The sequence below is a fragment of the Pseudopodoces humilis genome, chromosome 29 (genome assembly GCF_049639895.1).
Source record: "Pseudopodoces humilis isolate 2021_Gansu_Grassland_sample_001 chromosome 29, ASM4963989v1, whole genome shotgun sequence".
In the NCBI taxonomy this organism is placed as follows: Eukaryota; Metazoa; Chordata; class Aves; order Passeriformes; family Paridae; genus Pseudopodoces; species Pseudopodoces humilis.
Genome location: NC_142228.1, coordinates 3,207,190 through 3,224,226, shown reverse-complemented (window position 1 = coordinate 3,224,226; position 17,037 = coordinate 3,207,190). Strand labels below are relative to the sequence as shown.

At 43.9% G+C, this 17,037-nt stretch overlaps 1 protein-coding gene across 1 annotated transcript; it reads right to left on the bottom strand.

The window, feature by feature from the left end:
• Nucleotides 1–2,156: 2,156 nt before the first annotated feature.
• Nucleotides 2,157–16,449, bottom strand: DHX8 (DEAH-box helicase 8). Its single transcript, XM_005531491.3, has 23 exons — nt 16,321–16,449; nt 15,243–15,328; nt 14,572–14,644; nt 14,150–14,235; nt 13,445–13,554; nt 13,042–13,353; nt 12,606–12,750; nt 11,944–12,147; nt 11,528–11,615; nt 11,103–11,200; nt 10,452–10,599; nt 9,968–10,149; nt 9,376–9,570; nt 8,993–9,178; nt 8,300–8,510; nt 7,800–7,981; nt 6,983–7,123; nt 6,594–6,749; nt 5,685–5,822; nt 5,143–5,271; nt 4,132–4,328; nt 3,811–3,990; nt 2,157–3,318 (listed from the first exon to the last, which is right to left on the bottom strand). Exons 1-23 carry the CDS (start codon nt 16,430–16,432, stop codon nt 3,099–3,101), a joined length of 3,579 nt encoding a protein of 1,192 aa, XP_005531548.2. The 5' UTR covers nt 16,433–16,449; the 3' UTR covers nt 2,157–3,098.
• Between the last annotated feature and the right edge of the window lie 588 nt (nt 16,450–17,037).

Genomic DNA, 17,037 nt, shown 5'->3' with positions numbered 1-17,037 from the left:
ACAGCCACAAAGCAGTTCCAGGAATCAGCAAGGTAAGGTTCCCCTCGTTGAGGGGGAGTCACCTCCAAAGCTCAGAGATTCATAACATCCAGATCAGAGAGCTGGGAGTCAATAAATACACTCAGCATTTCCACTTCACCTAGACTGGTATGGGAGTAATAGAGTCCTAAAAAGTCCTCCTGCTGGTCCTGAAAATGACCAGGAGCTCCCATGAAGGAGATAAAACAGCTCCCACACAACTCAGAAACTGAGAACTTGTGCTTATTCCTAAGAACCACATCTACCTGCCTTCTAAATTCCCTCCAGGGTGGTGACTCCACTGCTGTCCTGAGCTGCCCGTGCCAATGCCTGACAACCCTTTCAATGAAGAATTTTTCCTACTATCCAGTCAAAACTTCCTCTAGCACAGCTTGAAGCCATTTCCTTTTGGACTACCACTGGCAGAAGCCAACACCCACCTGGCTCTAACCTCTTGTCAGGGAGTTGTAGAGAGTGAGAACTGCTCCTCATCAGACTTGTGCTCCAGACCCTTCTGAGAGAGATTAAAATAGGTAATGGCTCAAACTTTGGTTAAAATCACCCAAAGGCTTTGTCCATTCTAGCAAACTGCAAAGAAGCAACTGCACCAAAGCCCACCCCACTCCCTACAACAGGACCCCTAACAGGAACTAGAGATAAGATAAAGATGGTCCTATTGTCCAATTATCTCAGGTCTAAGGTGCAGTTAACAAGGCTGGGGGAGAAGGATGTATCCACAAGGAAAGGCCAACCCAAAAAACAGCAGGGGTGCAGAGCCCAGACTCATTTGCCGTGGCCAGGTTTGCACATTCTCCCCCCCAAGCAAAAGGGGAAGGGAGTTTTTGAGTGCAATTTCCAAAGGTCTGGAACAAAGGGGGAACACCCATCCCCTGGCTACAAGGCAGGTAAGAAGCAGCCCCTGCAGAGTCCTCCCTTACACAAACTGGCTCTGTTGTAAAACACACTGCCCATCCCCAGATCACATCCACATGAAAGGCAGTCTTGGAAGGGATCACAAGTCATCAAAGACCCCCCCAAAGTGCCCCAGACTTCTGAAGATTGCACAGGATTGACAAGTATTGCAAGAGAACCAGTCTGTTGTAAAAGCCAGTGTAGAACTGTCCCCCCAGTAGGAAAGTGCATGGGCATTCCCATCCACACCTGCATGTTTATTAACCCTCTGAAGCCCATGTTTTGTGGATCCACCAAGACCAGAAGAAGAGAATCAATGGGACACCACTGGATCCACAACATGAATAGCTTTTTACTTAATCTGTCTCTCTGTCACTCTAATTCTCTCACTCCCCACTTCTCCTTTTCATATTTATTTCTCTACCTCATATTTGCAGTTAAATAACCCTACTATTGACTTCAGCGTGTGGTCGTGTTGGCATCTTAATTCAGGCAGAAACATCTCTCCAACAATTGCATCATAACACCTTCCCCAACTCCACTGGCCATCTCTGGACACTTTCAGCACCTCAACATCTTTTTTGTGGTGAAGGGGCTAAACTGGATGCAGGATTTGAGATGTGGCCTCAGCAGTGCACAGCACAGAGCAACAGCTTCTGGTGGAGCTGTAAACTCCTGAAGGCTTTGCTGTGCCTGCCTTCTTCAGAAAGAGCAGCTTTCTGAAGCTTTCCCAGGCTCTGCTCAGAATGTTAATAACCATTCTCCTGGCCTCTAGGGAACTATGGAAAGTATCAGGTGAGAAAGCAAAGCAGGAGAGGAAGGTGTTTCAGGGGAGCATATAAGCTGAAAGAGTTCATGACACCTCAGTGCTTGCTGAGCTTTGGCTTCATGGTACCTGTTTCTAGTTCCCTAAATTAGCTTTTAGCATGTTTTGGAGGCACTTCCATTCCTGTCCTTTTTGCTTTGACTCTCCGAGTCCAAACTTACAAACTTTGTAATTCCCTTTAATTTTATGATGATGTAACATGAGGGAAAACTCAGGACATTTAACAACAGCCCTGCTCATCATTGTACAGACAGGTAGTTCCAATATAGCTATTTTTCAGTGTGAAACATTCTTCCAGTTCACTGTGTAAAACAACCAGTCATCCTGATTATCTTCCTTTCAACAATAATTTTAGCAAATGTCCCAGCTTTGGAAAAAAAAAATACGGTTTTTGCAGCAATGGAGTCAAATAAATTTCATCTGTTAGCCACAAAATAAAGTATTTTACAGATAGTTTGGGCATGATATAGCACAAACTGGGCAGTCAACTTCTTTTTAAAACAAGAAACTGGTACACAAATTTTACAGACATTTATCTGTAAAAGCTCATTCTATTACAAAAACCTAACAGCTGTGATATCACCAAACATTCTAAGTGAAAATAAAGCATATGCTCCAAAAGGTCCAAACATTTGTAACCACTTACATTTCCAGATGGAACTGTGCTGCAGAGGGGATGTGGTAATTACGAGTTGATAAACCCTTCAGCACCCAGGGGATGGGGATGAAGGGTAAGGCAGTCTGACCTGTGCCATTGTCCAAATATATTCTAGCTGGGTTTCAAGATTTTTTCGTACTTTATCCCAAAGCCAGAGATACTAAATATCTCACCACAGATGACTTAAATAAAAGACAAATAGTTACATTGAATGGGGAAATGCATAAACTTGGTAAAACAGAGAAGAGGCTGCTCCCAAAAAGCAGTCACTGACCAAGAACGTTAAATAGAAATAAATCCCTTTTAGCAGGGTGAAGACACAAACTATTCCAAGTTCTGTTTGTCTGGTCACTCAGAACCCAGTCAGGTTGGTGAATAACCAGTTTTAAATCACCATTTTTTTGTGTTGTTCAGCTCAGTACACAGACTTCTGAGTGTTAATTTTGTCTCTTAAAAGGGGAATCACTAAAGTGCTCCAAGACCTATTTCTGAGAGGCTGCAGTGGCCTGTGCCGCTGCAGCACATCTGGGGTGCCCCTTGAGCTCCTGTTCTGCCAAGGCTGACTACCAGCTCATTGCACAGGTGAGCTTTATGGCAATGTCTGTCTCCCAGGACACTGGCAACAGTGCAAAGGTCCCAGTCCCACAAATATGAAAGCAGCCAGAGCGCAGGAGGGAGCCGAGCTCATCGCCGCCGGAACGCACGGGATATCCTCCAGGCGTTGGGCTCCTCGTAGCGGTTGTAGAGGGGCTCCAGCCGCTGCTGCTTCTTCTGCTTGCTCAGCTTGGTTGGATCAGAGACCTTGAAGAAAGCTGGGGCAAACTCCACCAGCCAACGAGGATCGATGGTTGTCACCTCCCGCATGTATTCCTTGGTGGTCAGCACCAGCTCGTGATACACCACCCTGTGAAAAGGGACAGCAGTTCTGGAAATCAGGTTTTTCTAACAAGAAGCAACAAGACAAGGGCTAGAGTAGCTAAGCTTGCACCTTTTAAGCTCCAGTGCAGGCTCTAGAACCATCCAGAGGAGCTGTCCCTATTTTCCCTCTCCTACTTCAGAACTACTCTTCAGCACAGAATTCCTTCATTCCATTTAAAACAATGCTCTCTCCCTCTTCAACACTCAGTGTTTTAAACTCACTTCAACAATAAAGAAACACACAGCTGCAAACTTCAGGCCTGGCCTTGGCTCCAAAAGTCAGTCTCATCTCTGCACAGGCACTAAGGTCAGCAGCAGAAAGAAACAAAAGTAGACTTGAAACTTTTCTCAGTCTGCTGATTGCTAAGGAATCAGCAGCCTCTGCTCAGATCTGTACTCCACAAACAGCACACACCATGACTTTCTCTGTTAAAAAGTCCAAGAGAAACAGGAAATTCCATGCTATTGCCTTCCTTACCACTCAGGCTGCCTGTTGAAGAGAGCACTGGATGGGTGGATGTAGACAACTTGCTGGTCAATGAGTGTCCGATACCCTTCCTGGGGATCCTTCTTTGCTGCGTTTCTGAAGAAGCCACTGCAAATGGCCTTCTGGACCCGAACTGTTGCCTTCCCACAGGACACCACATCCAGCTTATGCCTGCCAGACGAGAGAGAAAAAGATTAGAACTCTCCAGATTTGGATGCAGCTACCAAGATCAGTTTAGCAAATTTTCTTTAGCTATTACAATGTAAGAAAGCAAGAAACAAAGTCAGTACTTGTCCTCTTTGACAGGCTCACCTGTCCATGATGCCCAACATCTGCTTGCGAATGTCCTGTGCCCGCCGTAAGGATCGGGCCTGGATAAAATTTTCATAGCACCAGGGATTTGAAAACTTATTATTCTTCCAGGAATTGTACACAGCCAGCAGCGTGAGGTGGTCACCTTCTGTTTGATGGAACTTTGCTTTCTTTTGATCAGCAAGTGCTTGTTTATCCTAACACATAAAACATATATCAATCAGGTATCTACATCACAAACAAAATCCCTGGGCAATATGAATGACACAGGTTCCCTGTCATGAGGTTTTAAACCTGTCATGAACAGATGACACAAGATTAAGACAACACAGAATGTTTTTTTCTATTTCAGTCCCTATTTTTAAAAGGGCACATCAAAGTAAATGGCTCATTTATACTGCAGGAAGAATATGCACACACTGCACTAACTGGTTTTCTTACTGCTCTAGAAATAACTTGTTATTCATCAAGAAATGTGCTGAAGCAGTAGGTTTGAGCCTGATTATCCACTCACCTCTCCCATCTGCACATAAAACATTAATCAAATGCTGCAGTTACATAGATCAAAACTGAAGTTAACAGACTACCCTGCAGAAGAAGTAATGGATCCAAGACAAACCTGATCCCACCACAGCAGAGCCTGCTGCTTACTGACTTAAAAGAAAGCAGCACAGGATAGAGGTGCCATGAAGAAATACTTTCTGTGTATCTGAAAATGCAACCTGAATTCCAGAGCTGGGACTGACTTGGTTTAGGCTGTATGTGTTTGCTGGGAAATGCAAGAGTGATTTTAAGACTTTTCCCTTCTACCTGCCCATCTGCAAAGAAACTGCCAACAGCACAGCTACAGGCCCTTAAATGAAAAGGAACATGAGAGTGGTGATGCACAAGCAAATATTCTGACCAAATCACAGGTTTCTTTTGGCAAATATGCTCACTCTTAACCCCTGAGGCATTCACACCAAACCCACCCAGACTGTAGCACTGCTGCCCCTTGGCTCAGCTCCTCACCTTTGGCCTGTAGAACACATTCTGCACAGACAGCATGGAGACAATGGTCAACATCTCCTCGCTGCACCCCAGATGCACAGACATGATCAACATCTTACACAGCATAGGCTCCAAGGGGAATTCTGCCATCTGCCAGAAACACATTTCAGGGCATTCAGTCAGTGAAAATGCCTGAATCTCCTCAGTGCAAAAGAAAGCAATGCCCTTTCTCACATGTTTACTTTCCAAAGATGTTTGCTTGACCCAGAATAACTTTACTCAACATTAAGCAAATTATCTGTCTGTATTCACTATCACAAGAATATCCCAACACTTACAGGAAGTTTTGAGACATTAATAAAAGTAAACTTATGACTAAGGAGAAGCACTAGTTGCTCCTGAAAAAGCAGAAGGTATGTAACTGTGGTAAATGAAAAGCTACCAATAAACCACAAGCAAAAGGAAACCAACAATGCAAAGCAAGGCCTGCTGTAACTGCTCTCATGTCATCCCCTGAAAATTGGCAACCCAGGCAGTGGTAAGAGGTATTTTATTTTGCCTACCCTGCGCCCAAGTCGAGTGAGCAGCCCCTCATCATCCAGAGCTCCCAGGGTGTAGAGCTGCTCCATGGCAGTTATGAGAGTTTCCATGGGGGGAGCATCCATAAAGTCAAAGGACAGCAAGTCGTTGATGCCCATAGCCTGGAAGGGATTGGAGAAAAGGCAAGTTGAAACACTCAGAAGGAAGATGACAAACTCCAGCCAGAGATAAAACGCCAAACAGTGAGGCACTACAAAACTTTAGGCAACCCCAGCCTCATGTCCTTAGCCTGATTGCAGGTGCTGCCTTCCTGCACTTGAAATAATGAGCACTGGCCCGTGGTATTCCTGCACTACTCAGCTTTCTGGTCTGTTTCCTTGGTACTGTTCCACACATCCCCCAGGCAAGATGATTCAGTTGAAGAGAAACATAAGCTAAATGTTGCTTTTGAAGATTTCCTGTGTTGCAAGGCAGTGTGGCCTGACAGCTCCACAGGACGTTCAGTATGTTCCCAGAAAGGGGAAAGGCAGCAGCTTTCCCAGTTGTGACTGGGTTAATCCAGTTCACAGACTTCCAGAGGGGTGGTACACACTTAGACATGCCCAAGTTTGCAGCTCTAAACCCACTCTAAAGCTCTGTGTCTCATCTGTTAACCATATAAATGTACCCTACATAGAAAATGTTACTGCTCTTGAGATTTCTGTTTCTCCTACCTCTGTAAGCAACTTTTCAGTGCAGCTGAAACTCATATCCAACAGAATAACCCTCAATAGAAAAACACAGGAGCAAGCCCAGTGCCTGACAACTGCTTTTGTTGAAGTCTCCCTTCTGAAAGGGAGGATCTGAAATTACAGCACTAATTCTCAAAGGCAGAGACTCATTTATTGAAACACTTACTGTGCTGGCTTGCTACAAGCTGGTGAAATACCTACCTTCAGGGAGAGCACTGTACTGGCCAGATTTGTTCTCTGGATTTCAGGCACGTTGGTGGTTAACATCTCATCTCTATATGCACGTTCTGTGTATAACCTGTAGCATTTTCCTGGGCCCGTTCTCCCAGCCCTTCCTGCACGCTGCTTGGCTTGAGCCTAAAGACAACAAGGCATCTCAGTGAACAGGTGAAAACAAGTAAAATTAAATGGTTATTCACAATTTTACTTGTATTGATAGAAAGGCTTTCAATACAACACAGGGAAGTACATATTCTGTAGGCACAGCCTCATGGGGCTATAAAAATGTGCTTTTCTCATTGCCTCAGCTTGGACACCACATTGGCAAGATACACAACACCCACGGGGAGAGCCAAACACAGAATATCTACCTGAGAAATTGGTGTCACCACCAGCTGGTCAATTCCAGTCTTGGAGTTATAGACTTTCTGCTTCACAAAGCCAGGATCAACCACATAATATATTCCATCAATAGTCAAAGATGTCTCTGCAATGTTGGTGGCAATGACAACCTGCAAATCACAGTTTGAGTCAGCACCAGTTCTGTATCAGGCTGCCAAGCCAACCCCACTCAACTTCATCACTGATATAATATGAGCAGTTTGGTATAAATGCAACCCCTGCCACCTAATGTTGAAAGAAGAAATGTGTTCACAAGGAACAGAAGATGTTATCTACAAAGTTGGACAGGTTTTAAGTATTCACTTTGTTTAAAGTTTGGGCAAAAAGGGAAAAGAGCATGATAAAATCCACATTAAAAGCAAGAGAAACTTGTAAGCAGACTGCCCTGACTTTAGGGAGATTTTTTTACCTATCACTTAGGCACCACCTGTATTTGGGGAAAAATCTTCCTGAGAATGTATCTCTAGATATTCACAAGCTGTTTGGTAGGAAATTTACTTACCTCCATTCTACAGGAACTGTATTTAGATTTTGGATTTACTGAAGTTAATTTCCTTTATGGACAGCATTAAATAACACACCAAGATACATTCCACACAGAGATTTGCTACACCAGATGTTTTTACACGTGTTCAAAGGCTTAGATAACTTGCTATATACAGAAAGTAAATAAGTTTTAAGGTGTAAATTGTCTTTTCTCCAAAATCTGTATCCTTTCAGCAGTGTAATACACCCCACTATTAAAATGTATCAGCAGAAGATGAAAGGGCACATAGATGAAATTACCTTTCTGCTCCCTGGTGGGGCTGGGTCAAAGATCCTGGTCTGCATTTCACTGGGCAAAGCTGAATATACTGGTAGGATAATTAACTCTGGAACATCAGGTCCTAGAGATTTCATCCTCTCATAGAGGATTTCACAGGCAGTGTCAATCTCTTCCTGGCCAGTTAGAAAGACCAAAATGTCACCTACACAGGAAGTAAATTAAAACAGCCACAGTCAGTTCTGTTTAGTACAACTGCTGCATCACCATATTCCCATTCCTCATCTTTTTTATTTATGAGGATCCCCCACTTCTGCTAGCCCTGAGCAGCAACTCTTAGCCAGAGGAAACAGACTTCAGTCTTTCACCCAACTTTTTCAGCATTTTAGTTACCCTATTTGCAAACAAGAAAGAACAGTCTGACAGCATTTTGCTCACATTACTAACATGATCCATGACTTATAGAAAGACCTTGCTCAGAGGTCTTTAAATCACCAATAATCCAAAACCATTCTCTACTCACCTGGTGGCTCTGTTAAATGGATCTGCATTACTGTAATCAGACTGGCATCCAAATAATCTGTCTCTGGCTCTTTTGTGTACAGAATTTCTACCGGGTATGTTCTGCCAGGAATTGTGAAGATTGGTGCTTCATAGAAATACTGAGAGAATTTCACAGCATCCAGCGTTGCTGATGTCACTATCAACTTCATGTCCTGCCTTTTCTGGACTGTCTGCAGGAGGACAAAGTTCTCAAGTCATTTATTGCCTTTGGAACTATTAAAATATGGCACTTGACCAAAGTCAGACAGATACAACCAGTAATACAAGGTGTTTTAATGTCTGAGGAGAGGGGCAGCTCATCCCAGTACCCAGAATTTCAGAAAACTGGCCACTGAGATCCCATTTGAAGCCTCCCTTAGCAAAATTATCACAAGAAAGCTTTTGGCAGGGAAGCATGAACAAACCAAGAACACTCCCCTATTCATCCACCATTATGAACATCCAGGAAGGCAAATTCTTATTGTTTCTGCTGCATTTTGCTTGCTCTGCCTTCACACAGAGGCTCATTTCACCAAGATTCAGATCATAAACCTTAAGAGCATCTGCTCTTGAAGTAAATCTATGAACCTGACTTGTGGGACTTCACCTTTGCCTGTGGTCTCCAAACCACACAGAGGACACTGAAAGCAGTAAAAATCCAGTGCTACATTACCTTCTTCAGGAGCCCAAAGAGCACATCTGTATGTATGGTCCTCTCATGGGCCTCATCCAGCATGATAATGGCATACTGGGTCAGATCTGGGTCTATCAGGCACTCTCTCAGTAGCATCCCATCTGTCATGTACTTGATGACAGTCTCAGGGCTGGTGCAGTCTTCAAACCGAATGGTGTAGCCAACCTGGAAGGAAGAGTTGCACAGAAATGAAAGTTACACAATTATCAGCCTCATTAACTGCCACTTTGATTATTCCACAAACTCACAGCCTACAAGGGAACAGACAAACGGACACACAAAAAAAAAAAATAGATCCACTACTGATTTTTCCTACTTTTCCTCATGCTTATTTTGACATGTTCTTCAATGTAGAAATTCACCTCTTGTCCCAAGCAGCAACCGAATTCCTCTGACACTCTCTTCGCTACAGACATTGCAGCCACTCTGCGAGGCTGAGTACATCCAATCTTTCCTCTTGAGGTATATCCTGCCTCAGCCAGGTATTGGGTAATCTGGGTTGTTTTCCCAGATCCTGTCTCTCCAATAACAATCAGAATCTGGTTGTCATGCACAGCCTAGAAAAGGTCAGAAAACATAAACTTGTCAAAAATTTTTAAAAAATCAAAACAAACCAAACAAAAGCAGCATGGGCTATCTGGGACTAGATTGAGCAGCTCTTGCTTTTGCTTCAATTGACCCAGACCAAAAATCATGTAAATATTCCTACTGATCAAGTCAGTGTTTATCTGCTCAGCTGACTTATCCCTTGCTCACATGATCTTAGTATCAATTTTGACTTACATCAATAAATATCTGGAACATCATTAAAGTATACATATATATATAGTACTTTAAAATACATTTCATGAAATAAAGTTCTGCACTTAAAATTATCAGCTGTCAAAAAAGCTATACCAAAACTATTTTAAATTACTGCTTGCTCAAACCAGAATATCTTTTCATGAGACTTACTTGTATCAGTTGCTCCTTCAGTCTGAAGATTGGGAGACTCTCTCTCTGTTCAATGATGGAAAGCTGTGTCTTCTTACCATAAGAAGCTTTGTTGCCACCAAATGCATGTTTCTTCCACTCTGGGATATCATTTGGCATCATCCCAATACCTCGCATGTTTGCAGCTATTTGTCTTCCATCCACTAGAAAATAAACCATCATTACATCCAGATTCACACAGCACAGAACCCTGATGATCCTGCTCCATCATCCAGGCCTTCTATTCTGTGTGTTTAAATGCTTTTTAAGTTCCTACATGTACACCCTCACAATTACAGGATATACCTGTACACTTCCCTTGACATTACTATTTCCATTTCAGTAGAAAAGCATTTCATCTTTGATTCACTTTTAAAGTGTGGCAGATAAACACAGTATCAATACATTTCTCCTGGGCTCCTCAAGCAGCACAAGAAAGGCACAGTTTACCTGTGCTCAGACATACCATCAGGGAGAGGATCCACCCAGTGTGTGTTGAGGCCCATGGGGATGGAATCCATCTCTGCTTCTCTCTGGGCTTGTTTAAGTTCTCGCCTCTCTTTAGCTAAAGCACTTTGCATCATTGCAGCCTGGGACAAGGAACCATCTGGATTCTGGAGAGCAAGAAGAAAAGACTTCAAGCACTACCATTCCTTCAATTATCTTTTTGTTGTCACCATCCTTTAGAAGCACCTTCTAAAATGCTTTATAAATGTTAAATTTTGTTTATTAGATTTCCAGGATATTTCCATCAGGCTTGCCTCATGAGCTTTCACAGTCATAACTAATATGGAGCATCCTTACACTGCCCACTCAGGACTGTGGGCACAACCAATGAAAAGTATTTCTTTATTACCTTCTACTTTCAAATGATAAGAAAAAGCAGGACAGAGAAATTTAGTTTTAACACACCTGTGCAAAATGGCATTTCAGCTCCACTATTCCACTCTAGTCACCAGTTAAGTTAGAACCCAGCTTTATTTGGAAGGAGCTTCAGTTCAGTGATTACAGTTTTCAGGGCTCTCAGTAACGTGCAGGTGGGAAATTGGTTGTTAAATTCACAAATATTTTTTTCATTTAATCAAGTACATTTGTTTTAGCCCTGGAAATCTCTTACCTTTACTATTTTAATGGGACTCATATCCATGCTCTGTTTGGTGTGACCTCGAAGAAATGGTGGCTCCTCTTCAACTAGCTCAATCTCAAGATCCTCATCTAAAATTCACAAGTGACAATTGTTACAGAAAAGTTAAATATCTTTCAGGTACACAAAAGTGCCTCTTCAAATAATTCCTTCAGTGTATTCTTGATTATGAGGTACTTAACAGCTTTAAAAGAGAAAACACTGCAAATAAAAATGCTCAGGGCACATCCAAATGCCACTAATAATAAAGTCAGAGGAACCTGAGTTCCAAATGTACAAGATGACAAAGCAAATTGTGAGATGCTTTATAGTTACTTCTATCATCAATATCTTTTTGAATCAAAATACATCCAGAAAGACAAGGAATTTACAGCAATAAGAATACTGGGAAATACTACCTTCTTCATCATCAACTTTAGGAAGAATCCCAGTCTCCTCATCGAAGTCAGGAAACTCTTCCTTGGAAAGCACATTAGCTGCAATCATCTGGGAACAGAATGAATACAACATGAATACATCACCATGACCGAACACAACTCATGCCTGTGACTCAGTTCTAACCCCATTCCTGTAAAACAGGAACAAAGGAATGGTCCTGTATCCTGGCACACCTCTCCCCAGCTCATCCAACCTCTGACCAAAACATCCTTTTGTTACTCCAAATAGCACCAAAACAGTACCAAATCAGCAGACAGCAATTCACAGTTAAGGACTAAGTTACAGAATCAATTAACCCAGGAGCTGTATCCTAGTTCATTAAACTCCCTGGCAACTTTACTGCCTGACATCCCATTTCCCTGAATGCAGCACACACCTGTTTTATTTCCCACTTCTCGGGGTCTGAAATGCGGGTGAGGCGTTTCCGTTCCAGGCTGTCGTCCTCCACCTCGGGGGCGCTCACCAGGGACAAGTGACTGGGCCTGTCTGGGTTCCTCATGGATGTTTCCTCATTGATTTCTCCAACCAGGTTCCTTCTACGGTTTGGGTTCAAGTCTTCCCCAGTGTCTTGATCAACATCCTACATTAGGTGAATTGATTAATCAATCAGCTCTACACTTCTCCTCATCTGTTAACTCTGGTGCTTTCTAATGCCAGTAACAGCCCATTCACAGAAAATCCTGTTTTGTAGGCTTTTCAGGTTTTTCAGCTGCTACTGCTGGGTAAGACATCCTCACACTCTACTCTGTCTTGGCAATAGTAATAATTTAGGTTAAAACTAGAAGTTTCTCTCCTACTGAAAAAGGAAGACAAACAGCAACACCTTGAGGTTTGCCTTGCCTCTTCGATAATCATGTAAAGAAATTGTTAGGAACACTGCAGTAAAACTAGGAACCTAGAGGAAATGAGTAAAAAAGTAATACAGAACAGTAACTCAGTTTTTAACTCCCAGTTGAATGGTTATGTATTAGTTGTCATCAAAAAGAGTGAAAAATAGCAAAAAGAGGCATCGTTTTAAGAATTTTAGCACCTCTGTACCTTCATGCTCAGGCTGGTTTTGGATCCAGTAAAAGATAACACTTTGACTTTCACTCTTTGGCCTTTGCTCACAACATCAGCAACGTTGGCAACCCGTCCTTCTCTTCGCAGCTCTGAGATGTGGACCAAACCCTCCCAACGTTTCCTGGGAGTGAAACAGAGGGGCACAAGAGGGGCACATTATTACTCTGACAGCCCTTCAGATCACTCAGAATCTATATTAAAATATTTTGCTGTTAACAGATTGTGTACAAATTGTTCACAAACTGGTTTTTGTAATGAGAATTTTATTATTATTTGCTGTCAAATTTATTTTTCTGAAACAGTCCTTCAAAGCCTAGAATACCTGCTGGTAGCCTCATCACCTTTAAGGTACTAGCAGAAAAGAGAACTCAGCTGAAATAGTACCAGATCTATTGTAAACTTCAAAGGGTACCTTAGTCCTTCCAGCTGCACAAAGCACCCAAACTGCATTATGCTCGTGACTTTGCCGTTGTAGATGTCTCCAATGGAAGGCTCCTCAGCTGGTGGACGGTCTATGTGCTTGTCTCTCCACCTCTCATGGCTCTTCTCAAGGTACTTGTCCCGATCCTTGCGGTCCTTACTGGGACTCCAACTTCTGCTCCTTGACCGGTATCTGGATTTTCCCCTGCTCCTATCCCAAGTCCTGGAACGAGACCTGGACCGAGATCTGTGCCTTCGCTTCCTGTCCCTGCTACGACTTCGGCTCCTCTTCCTTTTCTTCACTCTAACAAACAAAAATTACATCTTTGCAGTGGATTTCCACCTCAGGCAATGACAGCAGCCAAGACCTTCCCCCCAGATACGCAAGCACCCACCGATGGTCGCTGCTCCTCTGCTTGCCCTGCCTGTCTGCACTAGGCATCAGAGCTTCAAGTTCTTTCAGGGCATCAGCTGCCACTTTCACATCATCTTCATCCAGCATATTCTGCAAGAACAGAAAACTGTTACCCCTTTCTGCAAAAGGGCTGATAAAAAGCTTGTCACGAAGTATTAATCTACAGAATTATCATCATATGTGTATGTATTTAGAAAGAACACAAGATAAAAGAAAATCAGACTCAATATGTGATAAAGAAAGAAAATAATAAAGCACTCTCCTGATTTGGCCACAAAATTGAGACAATTATGCTTTGATACAATAGAAAGTTCAACCTCAATGTCCCTAGTTATTACAGAAATACAAATTCAAGTCCCTCACAGCAACTGAATCGACAACATTTTTAATTAGTTTGTAACATATCATTACTTTAAATATTATGTAAGGAAGGTCAGGCTACAAATTTCATGTCACAAGAGTCTCATCTTCAAAATATTCTGCAATATAGTATCAACATGGTAATTGCTAACAGCTATTCTTTTTGACAATGTGCAGTAATACCAGCCTTCTACCTCTTCCATGTTTCATGTCTCAAAGTTCACATTTATCCATGCATTAAACAGAGAAAAAAGGTTGGAACTAACTGGGAAAAAAAAATAAGTTTTCACATAGTCACAAAAGAAATCTGAAATGACCACCTTACCCTGATGTTGGGATTGTCTGGCCTGCAAAGGGCTGGATACAACTCCCTCAACTTCTCTTTCTCTGATTTGGGTTTGACAACTGCCTCTAATTTTGAGATTAAAAAAGAAAAAAAGAAAAAGCACAATGAAACACAGAACTGCTACAACAATTCCCTTTTGATTTTTCCATAACTGAATATAAAGTTTAATTTTCAACTGAACACAAAGGTTGATACAGCTTTTACAGAGACTCAATTCAAGGAATACTGTGCTACCTTCCTTCAAACAAAATTCTCATTAGTAGTGAATATGTGAAGACTGAATGAGCAGCAGACACAGAATACCAACAGCAGGATGCATGGTACAACAGGATTTGCCTTACAAGATTAAAACTTGTAACTGCATCAGCCTCACCAAGCACTGAGCCACTGGCTCCACGTACCTTTGCTGCTGGATGGTTTTGGTGGAGGCCGCATTGTCTGTATGAGACGTAGCAAGTTACTAATGAGGGAATCCTGAAAAAAAAAAAGTCAATAAAATACTTCAAGAAATGATTGCAACACGTTCATTATTAGAAAGCACATTAGAAAGTGAGGGTTTATTCACAGGGCAAAAAGCCCCTCAATTCTGAAGATGCTGGTTGATTTTTAGAAACTGTCACTGGAGTTTGTGTACATCGTAAAAAGGGAGAAGTTGAACTCAAAAACAAAGATAATTTCATCTAAATTACTTTTCTGTTAATCCTTTTTAATCACCTATTTAATCCAACTACAGTTATTCCTGAGGAATCAATAAACACAGCATATAAGCATCATAAGAAAACTTACAACAATATTGGCCTTCATAAAAAGTTGTTTCTTCCACGTTTTATATGCTCAACATAACAATAAGCAGTTTGAGTTCTCAGGAACTTTTCAAAGACTACAAAAGTTTTAAAAAATATGAGGGAGGGGAAGGCAGGGGAGACAGGAATATCAGAAGCAAATTAGTATGTAGTTTTCCAATTGCAGAAAACCATTAGTAACTCCTCACAACTCTCTCTTTACAACAGAAAGCTCTACAAAACATACCACAACAAGAATAGTAAATAAATAACATTCAGGTGTCACTTACAGTGAACTCAGCACCATTCTTCAGAAGAACTGCTTTAAATGTGTCAAATGTGGTATTTTTCTCGGCAAGACTTATCACAAACTCAGCTGTGAGGAAAAAGCATCAAGTAAACTGAAATAAGTAAAGCAGTGTAGGGACTTGTAGGGGTGACTTTATGATACTGGTATCCCCAATCGTCTGGTTTGTTATATATTAAGTTCTGCACCTTTAAGACTGGCTTTGAGAACAAGAGAGGGGGAAGAAGAAGCCGCAGTTTGGGTTAAAAACATCACTCCCACACATCCCGCTCCTGGACTGTGGTGTCTGCAGCACGGACAGACAGCGGGATGGAGCTTCTCTCTGGTTTTTTAGTTAGCTTTAGCTAGCTGAGGCAGAGGAGTTCCCTGGACCTTTGTTTTTTTCCTTTTCTTGGATCTGTTCAAACCTGCTCTGGACTGAACACCCAGCCAAACCCCGGGAGCTCAGGCCTGTGGCCCACCGGGGCCTGGGCCTCGGCACTTTCCAGCACCGAAAGGACTGATAAGAACCTGAGAGAGCCGAGCTACACCACATGAAAAGGACTTTTCTTCCTAGACTTGCCATCCCATCGAACAGCGAGAGGTTTTATTATTAAATATTATTCAATTTCTTTTAAATAAACAGCTTTTTCCACTTCTCTCCAAGGAATTTTTTTTTTTCCCTTTCCCGGACCAGTTGGTGGGGAGGGGGCATTTCCCTGGGGAAATCCCCATTTGGAGTTTTCCTCCCTAATTTGCCCTAAACTAGGACAGGACTGCACGTGGGGACAGAAGCTGCTCCGGGGGTGCGGGGACCAGCCAGGCCCCTGTGGCTGCTGCGGGGAGCTCCTGCTCCTCTCCCTCCCTGCCACCCAAACCGAACCCTTCCCTCAGGCTAACCAGGTGGTTTTTTTAAGAAAAATGAAGGGGTTTAACATCTAAATTCGAAAAACACCTTCACAAAACGCATCCGGGCCCACGGAAAGAGCTACTACGGCGCTCCGCCGGGAACGCGATGCTCACCGGCCGCCGTGTCCGGGGGTGGCCCGGAGGTGCCCGCAGGCCGCGCTCGCCCCGCTTACCCAGGTCCTTGTCGTTGATGCCCAGGTGGTTGTCGAGCTCGGTGCAGACCTTGGAGACCAGCGACAGGTACTCGAGCTTGGCGAGCTCCTCGGCCGCCGCCAGCTCCGCCATGGCCGCCACGGCCGCGTCCGGGGCGCGGCGGAAGCGGCGCCGTGACGGAACCGGGGTGGGCGGGACCGGGACACGGGGGCGGGGCCTGAGGGGCAAAGGGGCGGGGCCTGAGGGACACCGGAAGCGGGCGGGGTTTGCTGGGCACTGAGTCTTGGTGGGCTGCAAGCCTGGGTGAATCGGCGCTGCCGTGTGAAAGCTTTCCTTAGCCAAAGCGGAAAGGCGTCTCCAGCAAAGGCCGATGAGCTGAGGCTACCCCGAGTGTGGCGTTCGGGGCCACCCAGCGGGCAGAGCAGAACGGGAGCGCACCCGGGTCTTGCGGAAGGAGAAGGCTCAGTGCGAGCCCCGCTCCTGTCCCGGCCCCGCAGGCCCGCCCCGGGCACGGCCGAAGGAGCTGAGGGCACAGGCCGTGTGCTCCTGGCAGGGGCGAGGGAGGCCAGGGCAGGCGAACAGATTTGGCTGCGGTGCCCACCGCCCCCGCTGGTCCAGAGCCCGCGGCAGCAGCGGGGCTAGGAACCCCATCCCAAACCCCAGCCCCAGGCAGCAGCAGCGGGGCTTGGAACCCCATCCCACACCCCAGCCCCAAGCCGGCAGCAGCGGGGCTTGGA